Raw genomic sequence first — 23142 nt, forward strand, 5'->3', positions numbered from 1 at the left:
CAGAGCTTGCTGCTAATGAGGCCCCTCCTGCATTTCACCCAGCAGAGGCTCGTCTGCTTCCTCGTTTCATGACCACAGACCTAACCCAAAGTCTTCAAAATCAATGACTTTGAGGACCCCAATTTTATATTTACACAGGGCAAAACTTAATCCATGATTTTTTGGTCTACATATGCTTTACCCCAGTTTCTTCAAATAAAAGAACTCTACACTATTCGAGATTCCCACTTCCCAGAGAACATGTAGAACACGGTCTATGGGAGAGAACCAAGGAAAGGGTCCATTTATCCTTTGCCCCTCAATGTATGGCAGGCTCAGAAAAATGTGCCCATAGGCCTCGTGATGATTTGTGAAAAAGTCAGACATAGGCATTTTGCCAAAACTTGGCAACACAGGATGAGGCAGAATGTAAGCATAAAATGCATTCAATTTCAAGTCAGTGAGAACTGGTTTGAAAACTCTTAAAAAGCAGGAAGGCATAGTCCTACAGTCTACCTAACAACATGGAAGAGCTCACTCTGCTGACAGTGTTTCCAGAAGTGACTCAGGAGAGGGAAGCTTTTTCCTCTTGATTCTATTTTGATTAGAACGTAGTTTTCCAAATTTCTCACAATGGAGGTTTTGGTAAAGATGGGGACGTAGAGAGTTTGAGATGGTAGTCTCTGGTGACAACCTGGAGGCCAGATATTCTGGGTGATGAGCTGAGGACAAATTTGCTTGCCCAGACAGCCTACCGAAAAAGGATCACAAGGTGATAGCTCTCATGGGCCAGAATGGATGCCCACCCTCACCTCCATCTGTGGAGCTGGCCGAGAGGTTGGCTAAGGGCAAGGTCAGATCTCTAGAAAAACTTCTGGTCACACCAAAAGACTAAGTCTGAAAGCCTCTGTCATATGCCTTGTATACTGGGAACATTCTGTCTATCTGTCTGTCTATCTATCTATCTATCTATCTATCTATCTATCTATCTATCCATCTATCTAAGCAATCTCTCTACCCGCTGTGGGGCCCAAACTCATGACCCCAAGATCAAGAGTCATACACTCTTCTGACTGAGCCAGCCAGATGCCCCATTTCTTTTTTATCACTATAGCACAGGGTTTCTCCCTTCCAATGACTTTTTCCTTCATAAAATAACTTGTTAACCACTTTATAATTGAAACGAACTCTTTTGTTTCATTTATTCATTATAAAAGGCATGTATCTGCCATCATTTCATGTTTGTTTAATTGATTGAGAACTGCCAGAGAAACTTTGGTTTTTAATAAGACTTCAAATAAGTCCTTAATGCATGATTTTACAAGTTGAGTGCTTTGCTTTGAATCGTGTTTATAAATTTTATGAAAATAACATCGACTCTAGTACTCTTTCTTTCCCCCCAAACCAACAGCAAAGCTCTAGTACTGACACGGGGGCTATTTAATGGGGACCTTAGCCACCAGCCCTTCTCACCCCGCAAAGTCCATTGACATGTATAATCTTTCAGACTTTAATTTGCCCTAATTATTTTCATATTTTAAACAAACAAATCAAATTATCTTATAACATGCTCCCTTTTAAGGAGTGTGGTATACCCTCATTGTTCTTGCAAAGCTTATTATGTCATTTACATTTTTCTTCTGGAAAGTGTCATTCTTTCTTCCCGACCACCACAAAGCACTCTGAAAGTCGGCACAGTGTAGCTTCCTACAGCAAGCTGACTTACATGGCATTTAAAGACAGGTTTAATTGGGAGAAAAGAACTGCCTTTTCAGTAATGATGCAAGTTAACACAGCAGAGCTGAGAGATGAGGAATAATTTTGCAGAATGAACAGTTTAACCATGCAAGTTGGATTGTTTTATATTTGTGACCCAATGTTGGACATTCTGTTCTTTCATTATCATGGGCTTTTCTCAGGAATAAACCAAAAGTTGTGATTTTGTGTGTGTGTGTCAAATGTCAGATCTGAAGGCTTTTGAATAAAGAAGCCACAACTCGAAAGAATGTTCCTTCTTGTACTGATTGAGTAATTGTGGTCACTTTCACACTGTCCTTATGTCAGATTCTGAGGTTGGAACTCTAATGGCCTAATAATTTTTTAGAATATGAGACTAGGAACAGCTGCCAATATAAACCATCATTTTCCTTTCATCTAAGTACATCTGAACTTTTTTGAAAGTGGTATATTATTTGGTTACTTTTCCAATTTTTTAAACTGATTTTTTAACAGATAATAAAAGTAATTTCTAGACATACTGCTTTCTCTGATTAACCTTCAAAAGGTCACGTCTTACATCTTTAAATTACAAGCAAATTTGCAAAACGGTACCTTTTTAAAAAGCAAATGTAATTTCACTTCTAGTTTGATAACATTGATAAAATATGGTTGACTTAGACTTGTCACTGTGTGGAGTGTGGAGAAAGGATCAGATGTAATTCTGTGACCCGTCCTATTAGAAACGCTTTCAGCTAGAGCCCCGTAAGGCTCAATTCTCAGCTGCCCCCTCACCCCCAAGTTCTCACCGGCCCCCTTGGCCTCCTCCCCCTCTGCCTGCTCTTCCATGGGCTGTCAGCCATGATTCAGATTCTCGAACCTCTTCGCTTTCGACTTACTTCCCCAAGGAAGTGTCCTATTTGCACCTAGTCTGAGACCCCTCTCCGCTGCTCAGAGCCCCCTCCCACTGTGACTGGTCCTCTGTGAAGTCCCACCAGCACCTTAACCTCAACTTGTCAAAAACCAGCCTGCCTCCACTGCTCTGGCTCCCTGTCCCTCCAGTAGTCCGCGGGGTCTATTCTGTGGCCGACCAGTGTCAAAGCCTTGTGGTACCTCGGAGTCCCTCTTGCCCTTGACGCCCCATTCGTGATTCCGCCACCGCCACCCCCAGCCCTCCTTCAAGCCCTCCTGTCCCGTCTGGCCTGTGCTTTTGCAGCAGCCTCCTTACTTGAGCCCTGGCTTCACTCTGCAGAGTTAGTCGCTCACAATTCAAGGGAAAAAATACCGGGGCATGAACAGGGCCAAATACTGCCACAGGATGGGGAAGAAAACTGGCTTCTGGCTTGGGCTTTGGGAGGGAACAAGTGATTGATGAAAATGGACTCGGGAGCGTGGAGGAGACAGCTGGCCGGTGTGACGGGGATGCCCAGAGGGTAGAGAGGAGGACAGGGGACGCTGCGTGTGGCCGCTCCCAGGGTCTGCTGCCACACGAGGAGGAGGGAGACGAGGCAGGGAGCAATGTTTTGTTTAAGACAACAGAGGTGCACATCTCCTTTATTTTCTTCTACGAAATAAAAATAAAAACTCGGGGCACCTGGGTGGCTCAGTCGGTTGAGTGTCAGACTCTTGGTTTCAGCTCAGGTCATGATCTCAGGGTCGTCGGGCTCCGTGGTCTGCGGGCAGTCTGCTTGAGGATTCTCTCTCCCTCTCCCTCTGCCCCTCACCTCCCCCGCCCCCATGCATGTGCATGAGGGCGTGCTCTCTCTCTCTCTCAAATAAATAAATAAATAAATCTTTTAAAAAATAGAATAAAGATAAAAATTAAAACAAAAAAAAATACAGGAAGTGGTGTATTTTTTATTGTGGCAGAAAGCAGACAATATATTACCACAAGTAACAACGATGTCATATATATACATATATAATATATGTCTAGCTATAGATATTTGGAAGGTATAGTTGTATCTTCTCTGTTTCGAGAAACATAATAACCTTCAGTTGAACGTGCTGCATTCAGGACGTTTGGAAGCCCTGATGACTGAAGTACATTTCCTCAGGGAGGATAGCTCAAATATTTCTTAGCTCCTTCCACAAACATGAATTCAGTGTCAGGTGTCGAGCTGGTCTGGCGCTAGGCTTGCAGGCCTGAGGGGGAGAGAGCCCCGAGCTGCTGCTCATGCTCTCAGTCCTGCACGGACACAGACGCTGATTCTCTGAAGCACTAGAAGGATAAAAGCCCAGAGGAGTCCATTCTTAGCTCTCAGGATTGACGCCATCAGGCAGAGCAGGTGGGGAAGCTTGCAAGCAAAGAAAAGAGAAGAATAGGTACAGAGGGAGGAGGAGGCAGCACGAGTAGCAAAATGTACAGAATGTGAAGTTAATGTTTTAAAATTCCAGTCCAGGGCGCCTGGGTGGCTCAGTCGTTAAGCGTCTGCCTTCGGCTCAGGTCATGATCCTGGGGTCCTGGGATCGAGGCCCGCATCGGGCTCCCGGCTCCGCAGGAAGCCTGCTTCTCCCTCTCCCACTCCCCCGGCTTGTGTTCCCTCTCTCGCTCTCTCTCTCTCTGTCAAATAAATAAATTTTAAAAAAATAAAAATAAAAAATAAATAAATAAAATAAAATAAAATTCCAGTCCAGTGCCTGAGAAGCGGCCACGGGGACCTGAGCAGGCTACGGAACCTCGCCGAACCCCAATTCTGTGCTCTCCAACACAGAGGAAGCAGCACCTACTGCCCAGGATTGCAGTGAGGGTTAAAAACAAACCCCACACAGTCAGTGATAGCCGCCCTGGTTATTGATCCTGGCCACAGCCCCGCAGCGGGACGCCGAGGCTTCACGGGGCTCAGCCTGGCCAGAGCCAGAAGACAGAGGTCCCTGCAAGCCACGCTCAGGACTTTGAGCTGTATCTCAGGGACGCTGGAGTCTTGTTCAAGCATTTCAGCGCTGACATAATTAGATTTCGGTTTAAGAAGATCACTCTGACAGCAGGATGAGAGTGGATGGGAGAGCAGGAAAGACTGGGAACAAAAAAACATGCAAACATTCTTCCCACTACAGTAATCCTTCCTCTCCCCAGTGATGCCATCAGAGAAGCGGATACGATCCTATTTATTGGTAGCTACCAAAAGGAAAAAAGAAACTGTGACTTGATCAACAAACATAGGAACAGTTACATTCCCAGACCACAATACCAGAATTGTAAACAAGAAGACCTTCAAGCTTGTTGGCAGACTTGGTTGAATTGGGGATTTTATAGTCAAGCATAATATCAAAGAGCCCCTAAAGCTTTTAACCTCATCCTCAGACCTTTTTACTTTTTAAATTAGAGGTTCTTGGCCTGGGGTTCAGCCGTGGATGGGCTTCAGGCAATCTGTAGACTCCCTGATCTCAAAGACCGGATTATAAGCATACTTTTTCCATGTGGGGAGTGACCACATCTCATTCATCAGATGCTGGCTTGCTGGATCTAGAACCCCAGAAAAGGTGAAGAACCACTATGTATATCTGTATGTAGATATACCTAGCTTCAACCCAACATCTTTGCTTGGATGTGTAATGGGCATCCCAGACTTAACGTAATGCATCCCAAGCTAAACAGATGTTCTGCTCCGACCCCTCCCATACCTTCCCCAACTGCCTTCTTCTACCTGCTCAAGCCAAAATCCTGGGGATCTTTTTATTTCCATGCTCTGCATCCACCCCTTGGGGCTGTCACTCTATCTTCAAACCCCCAACTGCTACCACCCACCACCCTGGTCCATTTCCCCATCGTCCTTCCCCAGTATGTTTCAATGCCTCTACCCTGCCTCCCTGCTTCTGCCCTTATCCCTTTTCCATCTATTCCTTACAGAAACTAAAGCAACACTTGCCCACACCCTCCAGTAGCCTTCCTTCTACCTCTGAATAAAATCTAAAGTTCTTATTTGCCCTCCAAGGCTTTGTGTGACTTAATGTGACTTGGCACCTATGATGTCCCTGATGGTTTGGCTCACCCTGTGCCCACTCTCCACGCTGACTCAAACACGCCACCTCAGGGCCTTTGCACATACAGTGTCCCCTGCTTGGAAGGCTCTGCCTGCAGTTGTCCATGACTTGCTCTCTCTCCTCCTTCCAGTCTTGGCTCAAGTCATCTCAGACCACCGGTTTAATATTGCAATACCTTCCTCGACCCCAATCCAGAATATTCTCCTGGCCTGCTTTATTTCTCTTCTACAGTTATCACTGATATATTACACTTATTTGCTTATTGTCTACCCCCCAATGTAATACAAGCTTCATGAGAACAGGGAATTTTTTGTTGTCTGGTTTCTTTTACTATTCTATCTCGAGAGCCTATCACAGTTCTTGACACATAGCAGGAAATCCATTGTCTTGATTGAATGAATTTTATTTTGAGAATTTATTTGGTACCTTTGCAGTTACCATGCCATGTGTCCTTCTCCCTGTAACTTTCTGTATATCATATCCATAATTACGTCAGATTGTTTGAGTGCATTCTATTTCTTTACGACTTCCCCTCTTTACTTAAAATAGTGATGGAGGCAATGACAATTATTGATCTCATGGTTCCTAAATTCCCCATGTTAACCTGAATTCTGTTTCCAGCAGCCACTTGGCCACTGAAAGAGCTCCTCTCCGTACACTTCTTACGGGCTCCTCAAATTCCACACCATCCTTCATGACTTAATAAAGACATTCCTTTAAGGTTACTATTAGTGTAATTTGGAAACCTGTCATGTTAGTCCGACATTACAATTCCTAGACTGTCACAACACTTCTCAGAGTGCAGCGGTACCTTGCAGGTGGACGAGAGAGCTACATTCATTAGCGATAGCTTTATGCTTGATTGCATGCTTGTGGCTCTGTGCTGGGAATATCAGAGACATTTTTATAAACGGAATGTGCTAATGTGTCTGTCTTCTCTTTGGAATTTGTGATACTGGTTATTCCTAAAGTAGAAAACACCTGGGCGTCGCCTTAAAAGTCTGGTTTTGTTTGCCTGAGCTCCGGGGAAGAGCAGTAATGGCTCGAGCCGAGGCCTTTCTAATGCCAGTTCAGGTGGCAAGACTTCGTTTCGAGGATGCGAATTTTTAACGTGTACGTGTTTATCTTACACCGTTTCAGGCTTTACAAGAAGAACTAGAAAACCGCGCTAACCAGGTGCGATGCGCAGAGAAGAAACTACAGCACAAGGAACTAGAGTCACAGGAACAGGTAGGCACTCCCCGCTGCCGCTGGCCCGGTTGGCCAGCTCCCTGTCCCCAGGCCAAGCCGCTTCCTTACTTCCCGTTGCCCCTGGGGTGCGCCGGCTGCGAGGAGCAGAGTACCCCACCCCTAGTTGGCGGAAGCGGCGTGGGGACTGCTTAGCTCCCATGACCGGAGTCTGCAGGTAGGGCAGGCTCTGCTCGGCCATTCCCGTGGCTCCACCTCCCGTGATGGCTTCATCCCAGAAGCAATCCAGGAGGGCCACTGCAGCTCCAGGCATACCGTGCAGACCTGGCGGTGTCCAGAATGCCCTCCTGAAGAGTAAGAAGACCTTTCCCAGAACCGCCGCCGCCCCCCTCCATGCCTCCCTTCACATCTCATTGGCCAGAACCGGTCACGTGCTCAGCCGGGCCTGTCCAGTCCCTGACGAGAGGACTCAGGGGCCCAAGCTAGCCTAGACCGATTGGGACGCACCTGCTGGTGAGGGGCTAGGGGAGGGAGGATGGCCTGGACCGAGAAGGGGGAAATGGGTGCTGAGTATGCAGCCGACAGGGGCCTCACGTCATCACACTCAGGTGTATGGACATTCTCGTGCTCACGTAAATCAGATTTTCTTTTGAACTTTACTTTTCCCCCTCTTTCCACTATGTTGATGAAATAAGTCTAAAATAACCAGAATAATCTGGCTATGACAGTAGCTAATGGCCTATTTTATTTTCAAATGACAGGATTATTTTCATCCAGTTCTTCTGGTTATAGTGAATTATTCTTTGTGGTAATTTTGACAGCTTAAACTAAAAAGTCAACAACGTTATCAATAGAGATTGTGAGTCTTGATGAAACCTTTGATAAACGCATTTTCCCCAGCCATTGGATAGAGGATTGCTAACGTTCTCCTAAGTGCCACCAGCCTTTGTGCCCAGAAAGTGCCATAGGTATCGACAGATTCTCACACTTCAGTTGTCTCGTAGAAACATTAGGTTAGATAATTAAGACCTTGTGGGACGAGTAAACACTGAGGTACGGCTAAGAGGGAAACTTTATTCATCTTTGCAGATGTTTACAAACAGACACCGAGGTAGGGGATTGCACAAAATGGCAAACGTGAGCATCTAGTAGATGCTGAATATTACCGCTTAGTGCATTGACTTGACCGCCTATAATTCCTTCCTACTCTCTGATCTGTATCCTTTGTAACATATATGCCGTGTATCTATGTATATATCATGTCTTATACAATGTGCATAAGTATGTATGTATGTGCACATACATGGATATATATGAATTTCCTAGAGTCTAATGTACAGTCAATAACAGGATCACAATGTAAGATGATACTAGGATGAAACATTTAATAATAACTACACTTGATCAAAGGTGTGAAGGTGACAGACACTGTCTGAGACACGATACACACAGTAGTTCCCTTGTCGTGATAATAACCACATAGGGCCAGGACTATCATCCCCGTTTCATCAAGGGCACGCTAAAACCCGGAGAGGCTGAGTAACTCGTCCAAGCTCACACAAGTAGTGACTAGTAGAGGCGGATTCGAAGCCGGATGTATCAGAATTCTGAACCCTTCCTCCTTCCATGACATTTCTGGTGAATAAAAAGGCTGCACAGCAGTGACGAACGGTTGCAGATACCTGGTACGGTGGCAAATGCCGCTAACCCTCCGTGGGCCGAGCGCAGCAAAGAGCGAAGGCGACCAAAGCGAGCAGATTTGGCTGCAGATGACGACGGCTCATGGGACGGCGGCGTAGTGTTCAGCTGCAGCCCGCATAGGCCTGCTCGCCGCGGAAGGGCGGCTGAGCTCACTCCGTCTGAGATGCTCAGAACTAGAAGACCAGCTGCTTAAAGGCAGGAAATGGTGCTCCCTCCTGGGGCTCCTCCAATTTGTGATAAAATATGACTTAAGGTAAAACTTTGTTGACATCACTCTAATTCGTGGCAAAACTTCACACAGAAAATTCCATAATATATTGAGAGTAGGGAAATTAAGAAATCCCAAATGAACAATAGGGAAGGATTCAGGGGCCATTTTCTGTCTTTTTTTATTGACTTCTTTTTGATCATCAAAGTTGCTTTCATCTTTGTAGTGACAATGGCTTTTTAGACTATTTCTTGCACTAATTCCTGATATCTTCTGTTAGGGCTACAGTTTACCAAAGAAATGTCAGGAAATACCCATGGGTAAAACTGAATATTTCGTAATCATTGCAACCATAAAATGTTGAATTCTTTCCACAAGATCCTAGGGTGTGGCTAGGATTCGATGCCAATTGTTTCAACAAAACTCAAGAGCAAATAATGGGCACATAATAAATCCTATTCCTCTATCTTTCCCTTAATTTAACTTTGGTTTTATCTAAATTTGACCCGTGGCCCCCTTTCAACTTGTGACACTAATGGAAATAGTCAAAAATAATTACAAGTATCGCCATGGACATTTTGTAGGGTCTCCTTATAGATGAGCTTACTTAGGATATTTCAAATGTCAAAATTGTTGTGTAGGGTTTTCTTTTTTGCATCTGTCAAAGCAACTGTAGGACCAGGAGCCAGCCTGACATCAGCCTCTCAAATAATCAAAACAGCTTCTTGGAAATTTCTTCTCTTTCTTTTCGACCAAATATTATTATCCTGATACTTGTTGCACAAAGAATCAAAATTGAGACTGGCAGAATTACAAAAGACAATTTCCTGGCCTTCCTTTTTTAACTTGCTTGCTTAAAAAAAAAAAAAAAAAGTTTAAACTGTTTCTGCTTTTCATTTAAGAAAAATTCCTGTGTTTTGAGTCTATAAAAACAAAAAATGAATGAGGCATTTTAAAAGTTATGTTTTTAATTAAAAACAAAAAGCTGCTTCTCATCAGGTCTTGATGGGTGGTATTCTTGCTGTCCACCCCTTGCCTGCGCGCCGTCACCTCTCCCCTCACCCCAGGGGCTGCAGTCAACGGAGTCACCAAAGAAGGCTTGTTCACCCATAGTTCCAAAGGGTTAATGTGCTCTGATGCACCTTCAAGATAACACAAATAAAATGAGAAGAATACTAATTTTCTAAGTCAGCCCTATAGAAGCACGTTTCCTATAATCCACAAAGAACAAAGTAATTTAAAAATCATCCTTATTTTTCTCCATACCAGGAGTTAATAAATTTCGAATTCTAGATTAGATCGAGCAAGAATCCCATACGTGCAGCAAGAAAAAGGGATCAGAGCTCTGAGCGAACTTCCTCATTGTGCAAGGAAACGAAGCCATCAGAAAAGGAAGGGAATCCCTAACGTGGTAGTGGTGGGCCCAGGGTAGGACTGCTCCTACCTATCCAGCTCACTCGCAGGAAATTATTTTCCGTTATATGGAGCACTCTGTAAAATGGATAAATGCCACGCATCTCTTAGGTTCAGATATGTGTAAAACTAAATCTCATTCATGGGAGCAAACAAGATTTCATTGTTTGCAATGAGACTAAGTAATTTTCTAGCCCTGGCCAAGATAATTCGATCTGATAAGTTACAGAAAAGAGAAGGAAGAAAAGAAATAGTCTAACATTTTACTTGGTATTTTTAACACTATACAAAGCAATATTTATCACAAAGTCCCCAAACAATGTCTGATAATAACATACATGGGACAAAACCCCTCCTTTGAACTGAGTATCTTAAGTTTTGAAAGTATGAGTAGCTTTGATTACATTGGTCACACAGTTTCTCAGCAGATGATTTTAAATAAGTTAGTAAAAAAAACAATACCTTCAAGATCCAATAAATAAAGTATAATGCTGCGCATTTCACTCACAGTGTCCTACTTTTTTTTGCACAAAGTCTCATTCTTTTGATAGGCATATTGTGCCAGGCAGTGATCGGTACTGAGAAGACACAAAGATGAATAAGTCATAGTTCTTGTCTTCAAGGAGCTTACAGTCAAGTAGAGCAGAGAACATATGTGTAAAACGGACTTCAGGCATGGAATTTAAAGGAGGTTTTTTTTTCTTCTAACTGGCATAGAGGTTCAAACTCACAAGATGCAGAAAGAACACACACGTTGGCACTGCTGTCCGTCTTCCCCAAGGGGAAGGGACGGAAAGATCTCTAGCTGGTAAAAGGGTAGGGTCCACCTCCTCAGGTAGGCTGTGGTTTCAGGAGCCTGTGGCCTTCAGGGGAACCAGGTCCTTGCTAAATGGTCGGGACTGGGGAGGCGGGGGGGGAGCAGTACTTCTGCCAGCTTCTTGTGGAGCACATGGGCCGCTACCTCATCTTGTTGCCTGGGACTGCCCTTGGAGAGCCTGTCTGGTTTTATGGCTAGCATTTTGGGGCAGCCAGCTGGTTTAGTTCCTAGTCGTATCTGGTGTGCCCAGGCATGAAGGGTCTGGACTGCGCTGACACAAGTAATTCATAAATTGTCTTAAAATATAGAGTGAAGGCAGCCTGCTGAATGGGAAAAGCTATTTGCAAATGATATATCCTATAATGGCTAACATCCAAAATATATAAAGAACTTATACGACTCAACACCAAAATAACCCAAGCCATCCGATTAAAAAATGAGCAGAGGACCTGAATAGACATTTCTCCAAAGAAGACATCCAGATGGCCATCAGACACATGAAAAGATGCTCACCATCACTCATCATCAGGGAACTGCAAATCAGACCACAATAAGATATTACCTCACACCTGTCAGAATGGCTGGAAGCAAAAAGACAAGAAATAACAGGTGTGGCAAGGATGTGGAGAAAAAGGAACCCTCGTGCACTGTTGGTGGGAATGTAAACTGGTGCAGCCAGTCAGGAGAACAGTGTGGAGGTTCCTCAGACAATTAAAAATAGAATTACCATATAATGCAGTAATTCTACTTCTGGGTATTTACCTAAAGAAAACAAAAATACTAATTCAAAAAGATAAATGCCCCCCTATGTTTATTGCAGCATTATTTACAATAGCCAAGATATGGGAGCAATCTAAGTGTCAATCAGTAGAAGAATGGATAAGGAAAATATGACTTATATATGTGAGAAGAGAGAGTGTGTGAGAAAGGGAGAGAGAAATTGGAATCTATATGAAATATATATAAATGGAATATATACAATGGAGTAAATTCTCTCTATATATATGTATGTGTGTGTATGTGTGTGTGTGTATACACACACAGTGGAATATTACACAGCCATAAAAAGTGATGAGATCATGCCATTTGCAACAACATGGATGAACCTATTATGCTGAGTGAAATAAGACTGAGAAAGACAAATACCATATGATTTCATTTATGTGGATCCTAAAAAAACAAAACAAATGAATAAACAAACAAAAAGCAGAATCAGACCTATAACAGAGAACAAACTGGTGGTTGCCACAGGGGAGGGGCATGGGGGGATGGGCAAAATGGATACCGGGGGGAGGGAGATAGAGGCTTCCAGTTATGGAATGAATAAGTCATGGGAATAAAAGGCACAGCGTAAGGAATATAGTAAATATACTATAATAGCATTGTATGGTAACAGATGGTAGCTACATTTGTGGTGAGCACGGCATAATCCATAAACTTGTCAAGTCACTATCTTGTACACCTGAAACTAATGGAACATTGTGTGTCAACTATACTCAAAAAATTGGAAGATTATTAAAAAGTGCAAAAACTAAATCAATAATGTAATATTTATTACATGTAATATATATTATATATGCAAATATATACGGGATATAAAATCCAGTCACACTTAACATTTCAATCACAGCTTTGTAGCAGCTCACTTTATATTTAAGGTCTAACCACATCAATTAATTTAAGAGAGACTCTAGTGAACAAGACAGTCACAGATAATTGTGTGTGAGGAGGGAACAAAGGTTGGCCCAGAGACCCCTACCAAGACATGGGGAGGAGAAAAAGGAGAGGCTTCAAGGACTAGTATGATCCAACAGAGAAGCACCACTGCTTCTAGGTCGATCTTTGTCACTATGGTCATGTGTTCTTGGGCAAGTCACTTAACCTTTCTGGATATCAGGTTCATAAAATGTCAGTAATAATACCCTTCCACAGGGTTGATGTGAACATCAAAACAGGATACTGTGTGAGAAATACTTCAAAAAGTATAAAACATAATGCAGATGAAATGTGTGTCATTACAGTTGTCCATAGAGTACAAGGGGACAGGTGACCTAGGCATTAGCAGGAAGGAAAGACATTTGGAACAGAATGAGGGAAGATGCGAAGCAGAACGCAGGCTCAGAAGGTTCAGGGAATAGTGACTAATATCTTGGTCAGAGGGTAGCATCAGTGAAGAGGAGAATAAGACCAGAGAGTTAGCTGGGTTCATTTCATCCGTTCAAAAAAAGAACAAACCTGTGTTATTACCTATTCTTTACCAAGCACTGCGCTATGTGTTAGGAGCATTGGTGGCTAATCTTGGATACAGTGCTAAGGAAATCCGTCATTGGTCAGAAAGCAGTTGTCGGCCACTGAGGATTTTTGCCCTTTAACTGGGTAGTGTTCTATGATTGCATTTATACTTTAGAAAGATTAATCTGGTAGCAGAAGATGAGATGACCAGGGGATGAAAAGAGATGAATTCAGAGGGTATAGCACTAAAATTCACATCACAAATCACAAGAGATCAGGAGGGCTCGAACTCTATCTTGTCAAAGGGAGTAGAAAGGAGTAGATGTGAAGACTCACTTGAAATTCACCGAACACAAAGATTTAGAGGGCAAAAGAAAAGAATAATACCACATCTTTGAATTGATAGGCTGATGAATAGTGTATTGTGCATGAGATATTGAGTCTTAGAGGCTAGCTGCAAGACATTCATTTGGAGACATGTAATTGAAAATATGAACTAGAACTCAAGAAGAATGTATTCATGTCTGGATCCTCTTGATGGGGGAATCTAGCAAAGCCCACAGCATGAGGATGATACTGAGAGGCAAGAGACGAGAGGCCCACGGGCAGATGAATGGACAAGAAAAAGTAGGGGAGGATATAAGGAGGGTTTTAAAGGCATGAATGGTCAAGTCACTATCTTGTACACCTGAATTTAATGTCATGAAAACCAAAGAGAGTCCCCATAGACTTTAAGCTCCTTGAGGGTAACGGCCCTATGTATCATCTCAAGGCACTCCCCCTAGGGCTTGTCGTCACACCGAATTGCTCAGTAAAGCCCTTGCTGCCCTGAATCTCATCCTCAAAACTCTCTTGCCCACTCCATGTCCCTCTTTCATCTGTGCTCTTTTAACACTTTCTGTGAAACTCTGTTAAAGGTTTTCCCATCAAACTCCCTTAGTAGATGTTTGCCTTCTTTGAGGGTGGGCCCCTGAGCTGGGACTGTGTCATATTCATCCTTAAAATCAGCATTCGGCCCGTGCTGGGCCCATGTGGCACCCGGGGGATTCGTGGAAGGAAGACAGGAAGAAGGGATGGGGGATTAGCAGCAGCATCTCCACAAGGAGTCTGAGAATGAAGAGTTCCAAAAGCCACCAGACTCGGGTAGTAACTCCAGATCCTTTATATTGCACCCCTAGCCATATGCTAAGTAGACTCTTTCTGAACATATTCTTGTCTAGGCTTTTGTTGGAATAAATATATTCTTGTATAATTGTCCTCTGGAGTGAGTGGGATCATTGAGCGTTCTCATGGCTTATCTCATGGCTTATCTGGGGTTCTCAGAAGGTTCGTAGGTTGGGAAAACCAAGAGAAAGCAGAATGCCATCACCCTGCCCACACAGCCCACCTTTCCTCTTGTTTTCTCAGTAATTTTCTCTACCTTTATTGAGGTATAATTGACAAATAAAATTGTATATATTTAAAACAAACATAAAGCAACGTGTTGATATGATATACATTGTGAAATGATTGCCACAATTAAGTTAATTAACACTTCCATCACCTCATGTAGTTACTGTGGTGTGTGTGTGTGTGGTAAGAATGCTGAAGATCTACTCTCATGGCAAATTTCAAGGAGACAACACAGTCTTACGAACGATAGTCACCGCGCTGTAGGCTAGATCCCAGAACTATCTTAACAACTGCCAGTCTTCACCCTTTACCCAACATCTCCACATTTCCCCCCCACACACTCTCCACCCCCAGCACCCAGCATACCACTCTGTTTCCCTGAGCTCCCCTTTTTTCTGTCTTTTTAAAAATCCACAGAGGGATGAGAGCCTCTGAGTTCTCTGCATTATTTCTCTCAGCCTGCTGTCCCCTGGGTTCATCCATGGTGTGGCAAATGCCATGTAGCCCACCTTTCTGCTCCTCTCTCAACCAGGGCAGATTTTCCTTGCAATCTATTCCACAAGATGCCCTCAGAAGGACAAAGCAGGAGGGATACCAGCCAAGTCCTTTATTTTCTCTACAGATAAACTTAGCATTCTGCAGCTTCCTTCCTAGGTTCCCGGGTTTAAGAATAAAACTGGATCCCTTTAGTATCGGTGGCTTTGGGCTCATGTTACCCATATCTGGCAGAGCCTTAGCTGTTTCTGCCTGGCCCACCCTTACAACGATCATCATTTGTATTCCCAAAGACTTTATTTGCCTCCCACAAAGCCCAGCGATCTGTGGGGGAGCAGCATGGATATTAGGAGAAACACCATCAATATATTTAAAGCTTCCATTGGGTAGCACTGCTTGTCTTTAAACCACCTCAGTCATCAAGAGTAACTAACAAATCTATAGAGTCACAGGCAGCCCTACAGAGGAAGACGCTATGTAGACAGAAAATCAATGAGGCAATAATCGTGACAATTGTTAAGAGGAAGAATTGGTCTTTTGCAGACTTCCAAGCCTTTAATTTCTGTTTTCCATAATGGATTTTAAAACTTCATAGTCTTAGCTGCTGTTGGCTAACTCAGCTGCAGTGAAATCTATTTAAAAGTACTAACAGCCCAAAACTGTGTTTTATCCCAAAGCACATTATGAAAACAGGAATAATAATTGCAACAGAAATAAAATTCAAAGACTTTTATTGACTTTTCATGTTTAATGGTTATTATTCTGGCTTGTTTCGAGTAATTTTAATAACCACAGTTTATTTACAAAATTCAGACTAATTCTTTTGTTCCCATGCCAACAAAATACATTTGTTCCCAGACAGCTGGTATGATGCATCATTCTAAAATTTGTGTTGTTATGAGGGATAGAACCACATTTAATTTTGGCCACATCTTATTCTCAATGAGAGTTTATTTGAATACTTGCCGCTGTTTTCTGAAAAACACTTGAAGCACAGTGTCAGGGACATGAGTATTTTCGTTAAAATATGCATCTCATCAAAATTTTCCTTATAAATCAGTTCTGGTAGAATTCTAGATTTTAGGGGCAAAGCAAGTCAACACTTGTACACAAACTATGCACAAGGATCACAACGCTGTTGTTAAAGGAGAACTTAAAGCAGCTCTTCTGGGATGAATGTGCTCTGTATTTCATCATGGCTTTCTGGAGATTCCCTTTGTTTTTAACTTCACCAGGCTGGTTATGCTGGGGGGAGGAGAGAGGAGGCATGTTTTTAATCCTGTGCTTTGCTGACGTATCAAATCCAAGTGTCAGCAAAGCACCCACTGCATCATTGCAGGTGTTTTTCCATAAAGCATTTTCTACATTGTCGAAGTGGCTCTTTGTCCATGCAGCGAACACTGGGGGGCCATGGGGACAGGGGGTGAGGGCCACAAAGCCTCTGACCTGGGGCTGCCAGCTTCAAAGCCTGCCTGTGTCTGCCTGGGGCTGGGTCTCATCTTGCACTCCTGTAATGAAGTAATGTGATAATACATTATTCCTTCTTGTGGTTTAATTTTATCTTTAAGGTAGTTTTGGCTGGAATTTTAGTGGGTTTTTTTTAACTTTTTTTATTCCAAAAATGATTTACTCCAAATCACTAAATTATGGAGGCACTTAAAACCCAAGAATAAAAGCTTAAAACCAAGTTTTCTTCTATGCCACCTTTTTACATTGGTGGACAAGAAGAATGATCACGAGCATTAACCTGCGTAATGGAATACAGTCTCCTAGGAAGAGAGAAAGGTGACTATATCCCTGACCAGTGTCCTGTCAAGGCTTACTTTTCTGACAGCTGCTGAGCACTGGCTTCATGGAATTGCGTGAATGGCTGGAAAGAGGAAGTCCAAGAAGAGAGAAACACAGAGATGGTATAAGAGGATGGGAGTGAGTCAGCACGGTGACAGGGAAAAACGTTTGATGACTACTTACTGTGCCTGTCACGCTCAGAAGTCATCACATATTCTGAGCTAACATTTACTTAAAATTCCTCTTCTGCTCTCATCCAGCCAGAGAAGATCTCCTTCCAGTTGAAAGAGGCTATTTGGAGGTAGAAGCGATGGAAATTGTTTATTGTCAAACAAATGACAGAGCCCAGGTATTTTCGAGGCCTCAGATGTGTATCTGTTTAAACTAGAAATAAGGAAAGAAAGGTGATATTTTTATACAAAGGAAAATTGAGAAATTTAAAAGGCCCTTTGAACATACGTAACCTTTTGGATTTCTATACAGAACTCGAGGACAGTTCCAATTGAAGAAAATATTGTCATAAAATGTTCAAGTGCAAAGAATGACTTCTTGAATCACATAGAGAAATTAGAACTAGTGAAGAATAGAGCATCATTGGCGTGGTTAAAATTGTATGAAATATGACACCTATTTTGAAGCAGACAATCTAATACCTTCTCAGCACTCAGCGTATAGAGTTGACATGGAAACCTTGTCCTCTAGGAGCTTCTGTTATTATAATAAAGGAAAACATCATTTAAAGATCCATTTTTGGTTTTGTATGTGAGAATAACACTCAGGATTATTGAGAAGAGGCAAGAAGTAGGAGTAGAAAGCCCTCTGACAGATTTTCTAATTTTAATTAAGAAGTAAGGGAGGGTTTGCACTGTTTTAGCAACGACAGACTTATGTGGGGGGCTCTTCCTGGCTCAGGTAGGTAGCAAGGCATGGTGGAGAAGAAAGGGCCCAGATGTCAGGCTTACATCAAGCTTGGTTCTTTCGGCAGCAGCAGAAAGGATCTGACAGATGGCACGTCAGGCCTGGCCCCCCACTATAGAACCAGAGCAGCAATTTATCTTGTTTTTCTACCCTTCCACTTTAAGATTTTATTTGAAGGAATGCCCATGCAGAAAGAATGGGAAAAAATTGGAAACCTAGACCAAATGATTCCAAATGCTTCATTTGGCTCAGAAGATTTTGAGGTTTTGCTTGAGTTGGTAAACAGAGGAAGGTAAATAAGATGGTAAATTAGAACATGCCACAGCTCAGGGTGAACTCTCTAAACTCCTAAGTGATACATTCAACATTTCAATTCAATTTAACAAATACTTCCTGAGCAACTACTATGTATCAGGTCCTTTATTGGCCTTGATAGACATCAATGAGCAAAGAAAAATCCTTGCTCTTATGAAGCTTACATTTTAGTGATAGGTTTTTCATAGCCTTTTGCATTTCTGTATAAATTTTAGACTCAACTTGTCAATTTCTAATGTCTCCCAGTCCATGAGCATAGTATATCCCTCTGCCTTTTTAAGAATTCTTTAATTCTTTTATTATTTTATGTAAAGATATCTTACACATCTTATGTTAAATTTATTCCTATTTATTTTACATATTATGATGCTTTTTGAAATGGTACTACTTTTAAAATTTTATTTTCTCACCATTGGTTCCTGGTATATAGAAATAAAGTTGACTTTTGTGTAGTTTCCCTTTTCATATTAAGAAAGTTTCTTTCTATTCTTATAAAGATTTTTTTCACTTTTAAATTATAAATGGATGTTTCTTAAAGGCCCTTTTGTCCATCCTTTGAGATAGTCATATGAATTTTGCCCTTCATTCTGCTAATACTATGAACTTCATAGATTAGTTTTCTAACATTGAATCATCAGTGTTGAGTTTCTGGAATAAGCCCTTTTTGATTATGATGACTTATCCCTTTTTATCTGTTGCTGGATTTTGGTTTACCAATATTTTGTTTAGGATTTTTACATCTGTGTTGATGAGTGAGATTAGCCTATACTTTTCTTTTATTATAATATTCTTACTAGATTTTGGTATCAAAGTTTGCTGTCCTCATAAAACAAACTGGAGTGTTCTCTATCTGTTTCCTGGAGGAGTTTGTCTAATACTGATTTATTTCATCCTTAAAATGGTAGATGAAGCCATTGGGACTTAGAGTTTTCTTTGTTGGAAGATTTTCAATTAGTCATGTATATACTTTCCTTAGTGGTTATAGTATCAGATTTTCTATTTTAATGTCTGCCTGACTCTCTCTCCTCTTTTTGGGACTATAATTATATGTATGTTAGATCTTCTAACTTTGTTCCCTGTGTTCTGTATTTATTCTGGATATTTTTTAAATCCAGCTTCTAGTTCCTTTCCTTAACTGTGTTTAATCTGCTGTTAAACCCATTTTAATTTTGGTTATTATATTTTCCAGAGCTAGAATTTCTGCTTAGTTTCTTTTTAGTTTCCTGTCCTGTGCTGAAGTTCACAGCTGTTTTTCTTATTTTGTTGAACATATTTATCTCAGTTCTTTTAAAGTCTAAGTCTGATCATCATTATGTGGAATTCACATGGATCTTATTTTATTGTCTTTGTTTCTCTTGGCTTTTGGTCATATTGTCTTGCTTTCTTGTGAGCCTGGCTATTTTTGATTGAATGCCAGATATTTTATATAGAACTTCATAGAAATAATTTGAAGCCTACCTAGAATGATGATAATTTTCTCCAGAGAGAATTTACATTTGCTTCTAGGTGGGCAGGTAGTGGCACTTGCTATCCTGAATAACCTTAATCCATTTTCAGGAATTGAGATGATTTGAAGCTAGTTTTAGAGAGGGCTGGTCTATTTCCAATTCACTCCTTCTCATAGGGTGTGAAGTCCACCCAAAGCATGGGATTTTACCGGATGCTCCCATTTAGTGAGACCTGGACTGCAGCCTGTGTCTCCATGGCTTTTTTTTGTGAGGCTGTTAAGAGATCTGTTCAGCTTCTCAGCCTCTTACCAATCACTCTAGAGTTGGCAAAGGCCACTACATAAAAATGTTCCCAAGACTTACAAGCTCTCTTAATATCTATCATTTTCAGGATCTTGGTCCTATGCTTCTTCCCTCGTTAGTTCCATAATACTTTGGGGGTTTTTTTGTTTGTTTGTTTTAAAGATTTATTTATTTATTTATTTGACAGAGAGCGAGACAGCGAGAGAGGGAACACAAGCAGGGGGAGTGGGAGAGGGAGAAGCAGGCTTCCTGCTGAGCAGAGAGCCTGATGCGGAGCTCGATCCCAGGACCCTGGGATCATGACCTGAGCTGAAGGCAGATGCCCAACAACTGAGCCACCCAGGCGCCCCAAGTTCCCTAATACTTCGAAACAGACTTGGAGAGAATTATTTAAGTGGAAATCCAGTATTTGCATTTCTGTGAGTTGCTTCATCACATTCATTGCTAATTTGTTCTATCGATTTGTTTTTCTAATTTGACCTATAGAAATTAATTTTCTTACATATTCTGTATCTTAGTGGTGTGATAAATAAATTGCAAGTGCTTCCAGTTTCTTCTCCTTTAATTTTATATTCAATATTTTAATTTTTTGAGAACATTATTTTTCATTTTTTCTTTATGGTTTCTAAGTTTGCCTGGGAAGGTCTTCCCTACCCTAAGATTATAAAATATATTCTCTTGGGGCGCCTGGGTGGCTCAGTCGGTTGAGCGGCTGCCTTCAGCTCAGGTCATGATCCCAGGGTCCTGGGATCGAGCCCCTCATTGGGCTCCTTGCTCAGCGGGGAGCCTGCTTCTCCCTCTGCCTCTGCCTGCCGCTCCCCCTGCTTGTACTCTCTCTCACTATCTCTCTCTCTGTGTCAAATAAAAATAAATAAAATCTTAAAAAAAATAAATAAATAAAATAAAATATATTCTCTTTGTAAATGTAGATAAAGTTACTAATCACTGACTTCAAAATAAGGAGTAGGCCTAATCTAAACCCATGGCCACTTAAGGGCAGAGAACGTTCTCTGGCTGGAGGCAGAAGAGATGTGACAGAAGAGGAGGGCAGAGAGATTTGAAGTGTGAGAAGGATCCAGTTCACCGGTGCTGATTAAAATTGGAGGGGGTAATATAAGGTGGCCTTCAGGGCCTGAGAGAGACTCCCAGCTGACTGCCAGCAAGGCAATGGGGACATCAGCCCTTACAGCTGCAAGAAACTGAATTGTGCCCCAAACCTGAATGAGCTCAGGAACAAATGCTCCCCCAGAGCCTCCAGATGAGAGTCTAGGCTAAGCCAACACCATGATTTTGGCCTTGTGATACCAGAGCAGAGGAACCAGCTGGGCCTCTTCAGACTTATGACCTATAGAACTATGAGATAATGAATTTGCATTGTTTCAAGCTGCTAAATTTATGGTAATTTGTTAGAGCAACAGTAGAAAGCTAATGCAGGGATCTTACCCTATTTTTTATAATTTATTCCCAAATAGCTAGCCAGTTATTGATAACATTTATTGACTGAGATATTCTTCCCATTTATTTGAAATGCTACCTTTGTCAAGAATCAAATTTTCCATATATGCATGAATCTGTTTGGGGCTTTGTATTCTTTCTTATTCATCCATTTCCTGTGCCGTTTCCTGTGCCAATTCATCCATTTCCTGTGCCATTTCTCTCATTTTTATGGTGCTTAAGAGCATGAACTCTGGAGCCACGATGCCTGGGTTCAAAACCCAGCCCTGCCACCTCCACTTACTTGCCCTGGGACTTCAAGCAATTTACTTTACTCTTTTTGTCTCAGTTCCCCTATCTTGAAAATGGGTTAATAATAATACCTACCTTGTAAAATTGATGTGAAGATCGTCAGTTATTACAAGTAGCATCTTTAGAAAAGTACCAGTATGTAGTACCTATTACCTTTAGGGAAAGGTTCCCCTCACGATCTCTTTTTAGAATTGCCTGAGTCATTCTTAAGCATTTACACTTTCATGTGAACCTTAGAATAATCTTGCCCAACTTCCGTTTTGTAAAGTCTCTGTGATTGGTTGGAACTGCACTGAGGTTATGAGTTAGTCTGGGAAGAATGAACGTCTTTGCAATATTGTGCTCACCTATTCAGGAACTTGGCATCTCTTTGCATTTCATTATGTCTTTTGTGTCTTTCAGTACAATTGAAATTTATCTTTTTATGGATGTTATGCATTTCTTATTAAATTTATTCCCAGGTATATTATGGCATTTTTCCCCCTTCATGGATTTTCCCCATAGAGTCTCTAAAAAGTCATGACTCATGTTGAGGAAATTGTTCATATGTTTTGTTTGTCTATATCCAGCCAACCAGAACTATTCTCAACCTTAATTCTATTGAATTTTCAGTTGATTTCTTAAATTTATCTAAGTAGACCATTATATCATTCCTTAACAGATAATTTTGTGTCTTCCTTTCCATCTTTCATCTGTATTCGATTTTGTTATTGCCCAGGGAGGCCTCTAGTTCAGTGTTGATGAGCAGCAATGACAGAATGTGTCCCTGTGTTTTACTTGTTTTTAACGAGAATGCTTCTTAGGTCTCACGCAAGTGTTTTGGTTTCTGAGAGGGGTTTTTTTTTTTTTTTGAGATTTTTTTTTTAAATTTATTTATTTGACAGAGAGAGCGAGCACAAGCAGGGGGAGCAGCAGAGGGAGAGGGAGAAGCAGCTCCCCACTGAGCAGGGAGCCCGATATGGGACTCGATCCCAGGACTCGATCAGGATCATGACCTGAGCGGAAGGCAGACGCTTAACCAACTGAGCCACCCAGGCGCCCCTGAGGGTTTCTGATGGTTACTCTTTGTGGGGTTGAGACACGTCACCTTCGTTATAATTACTTATGTCCATGTTTTGTCCTTCCCACCAGGCTAAGACTCCTTTAAGGGCCAAGTATATATTAGAGTAGGAATACACGCACACACACGTGTGTGTTTATATACACACATGTACTTAGCTCATGTGTGTGTGTGTGCGTGTAATAGATACATCTGCTTCATAGTCAGCTTTCAGCACCGAGAAGACAGAGTTTATCTCCGGTTGGTATAGGGAACTTGCAGCAATTAGACACGCAGAAGGCCTCCAAGTCCTCCTGCACACACAAGATAGAAGCACCACTGCCTCTGACTTGGGCTGTCATCCGCCACCAGTGACTTCTCAGCCCACTCTTACTATACCAATGGGGTCTCTTACACACCGTGCAAGACCCTCATCTCCAAGGCGGAGAATCCCCCTATT

At 41.9% G+C, this 23142-nt stretch overlaps 1 protein-coding gene across 3 annotated transcripts in view; it reads left to right on the plus strand.

Annotated features, from left to right (window-relative positions):
- Positions 1–23142, plus strand: part of CEP112 (centrosomal protein 112) — a 475433-nt gene that overhangs the window by 372245 nt on the left and 80046 nt on the right. For all 3 annotated transcript variants that reach the window (XR_004302419.1, XM_032429545.1, XM_032429546.1), the window contains exon 24: positions 6820–6909. Coding sequence is in view for 2 of the 3 variants with exons in the window: in XM_032429545.1 (XP_032285436.1) it covers positions 6820–6909 (90 nt within the window). In the remaining variant the exon portion in view is untranslated. The remainder of the gene's footprint in view (positions 1–6819; positions 6910–23142) is intronic.

The sequence above is a fragment of the Phoca vitulina genome, unplaced genomic scaffold, assembly GCF_004348235.1.
Source record: "Phoca vitulina isolate PV1807 unplaced genomic scaffold, GSC_HSeal_1.0 scaffold41, whole genome shotgun sequence".
Lineage (NCBI taxonomy): Eukaryota > Metazoa > Chordata > Mammalia > Carnivora > Phocidae > Phoca > Phoca vitulina.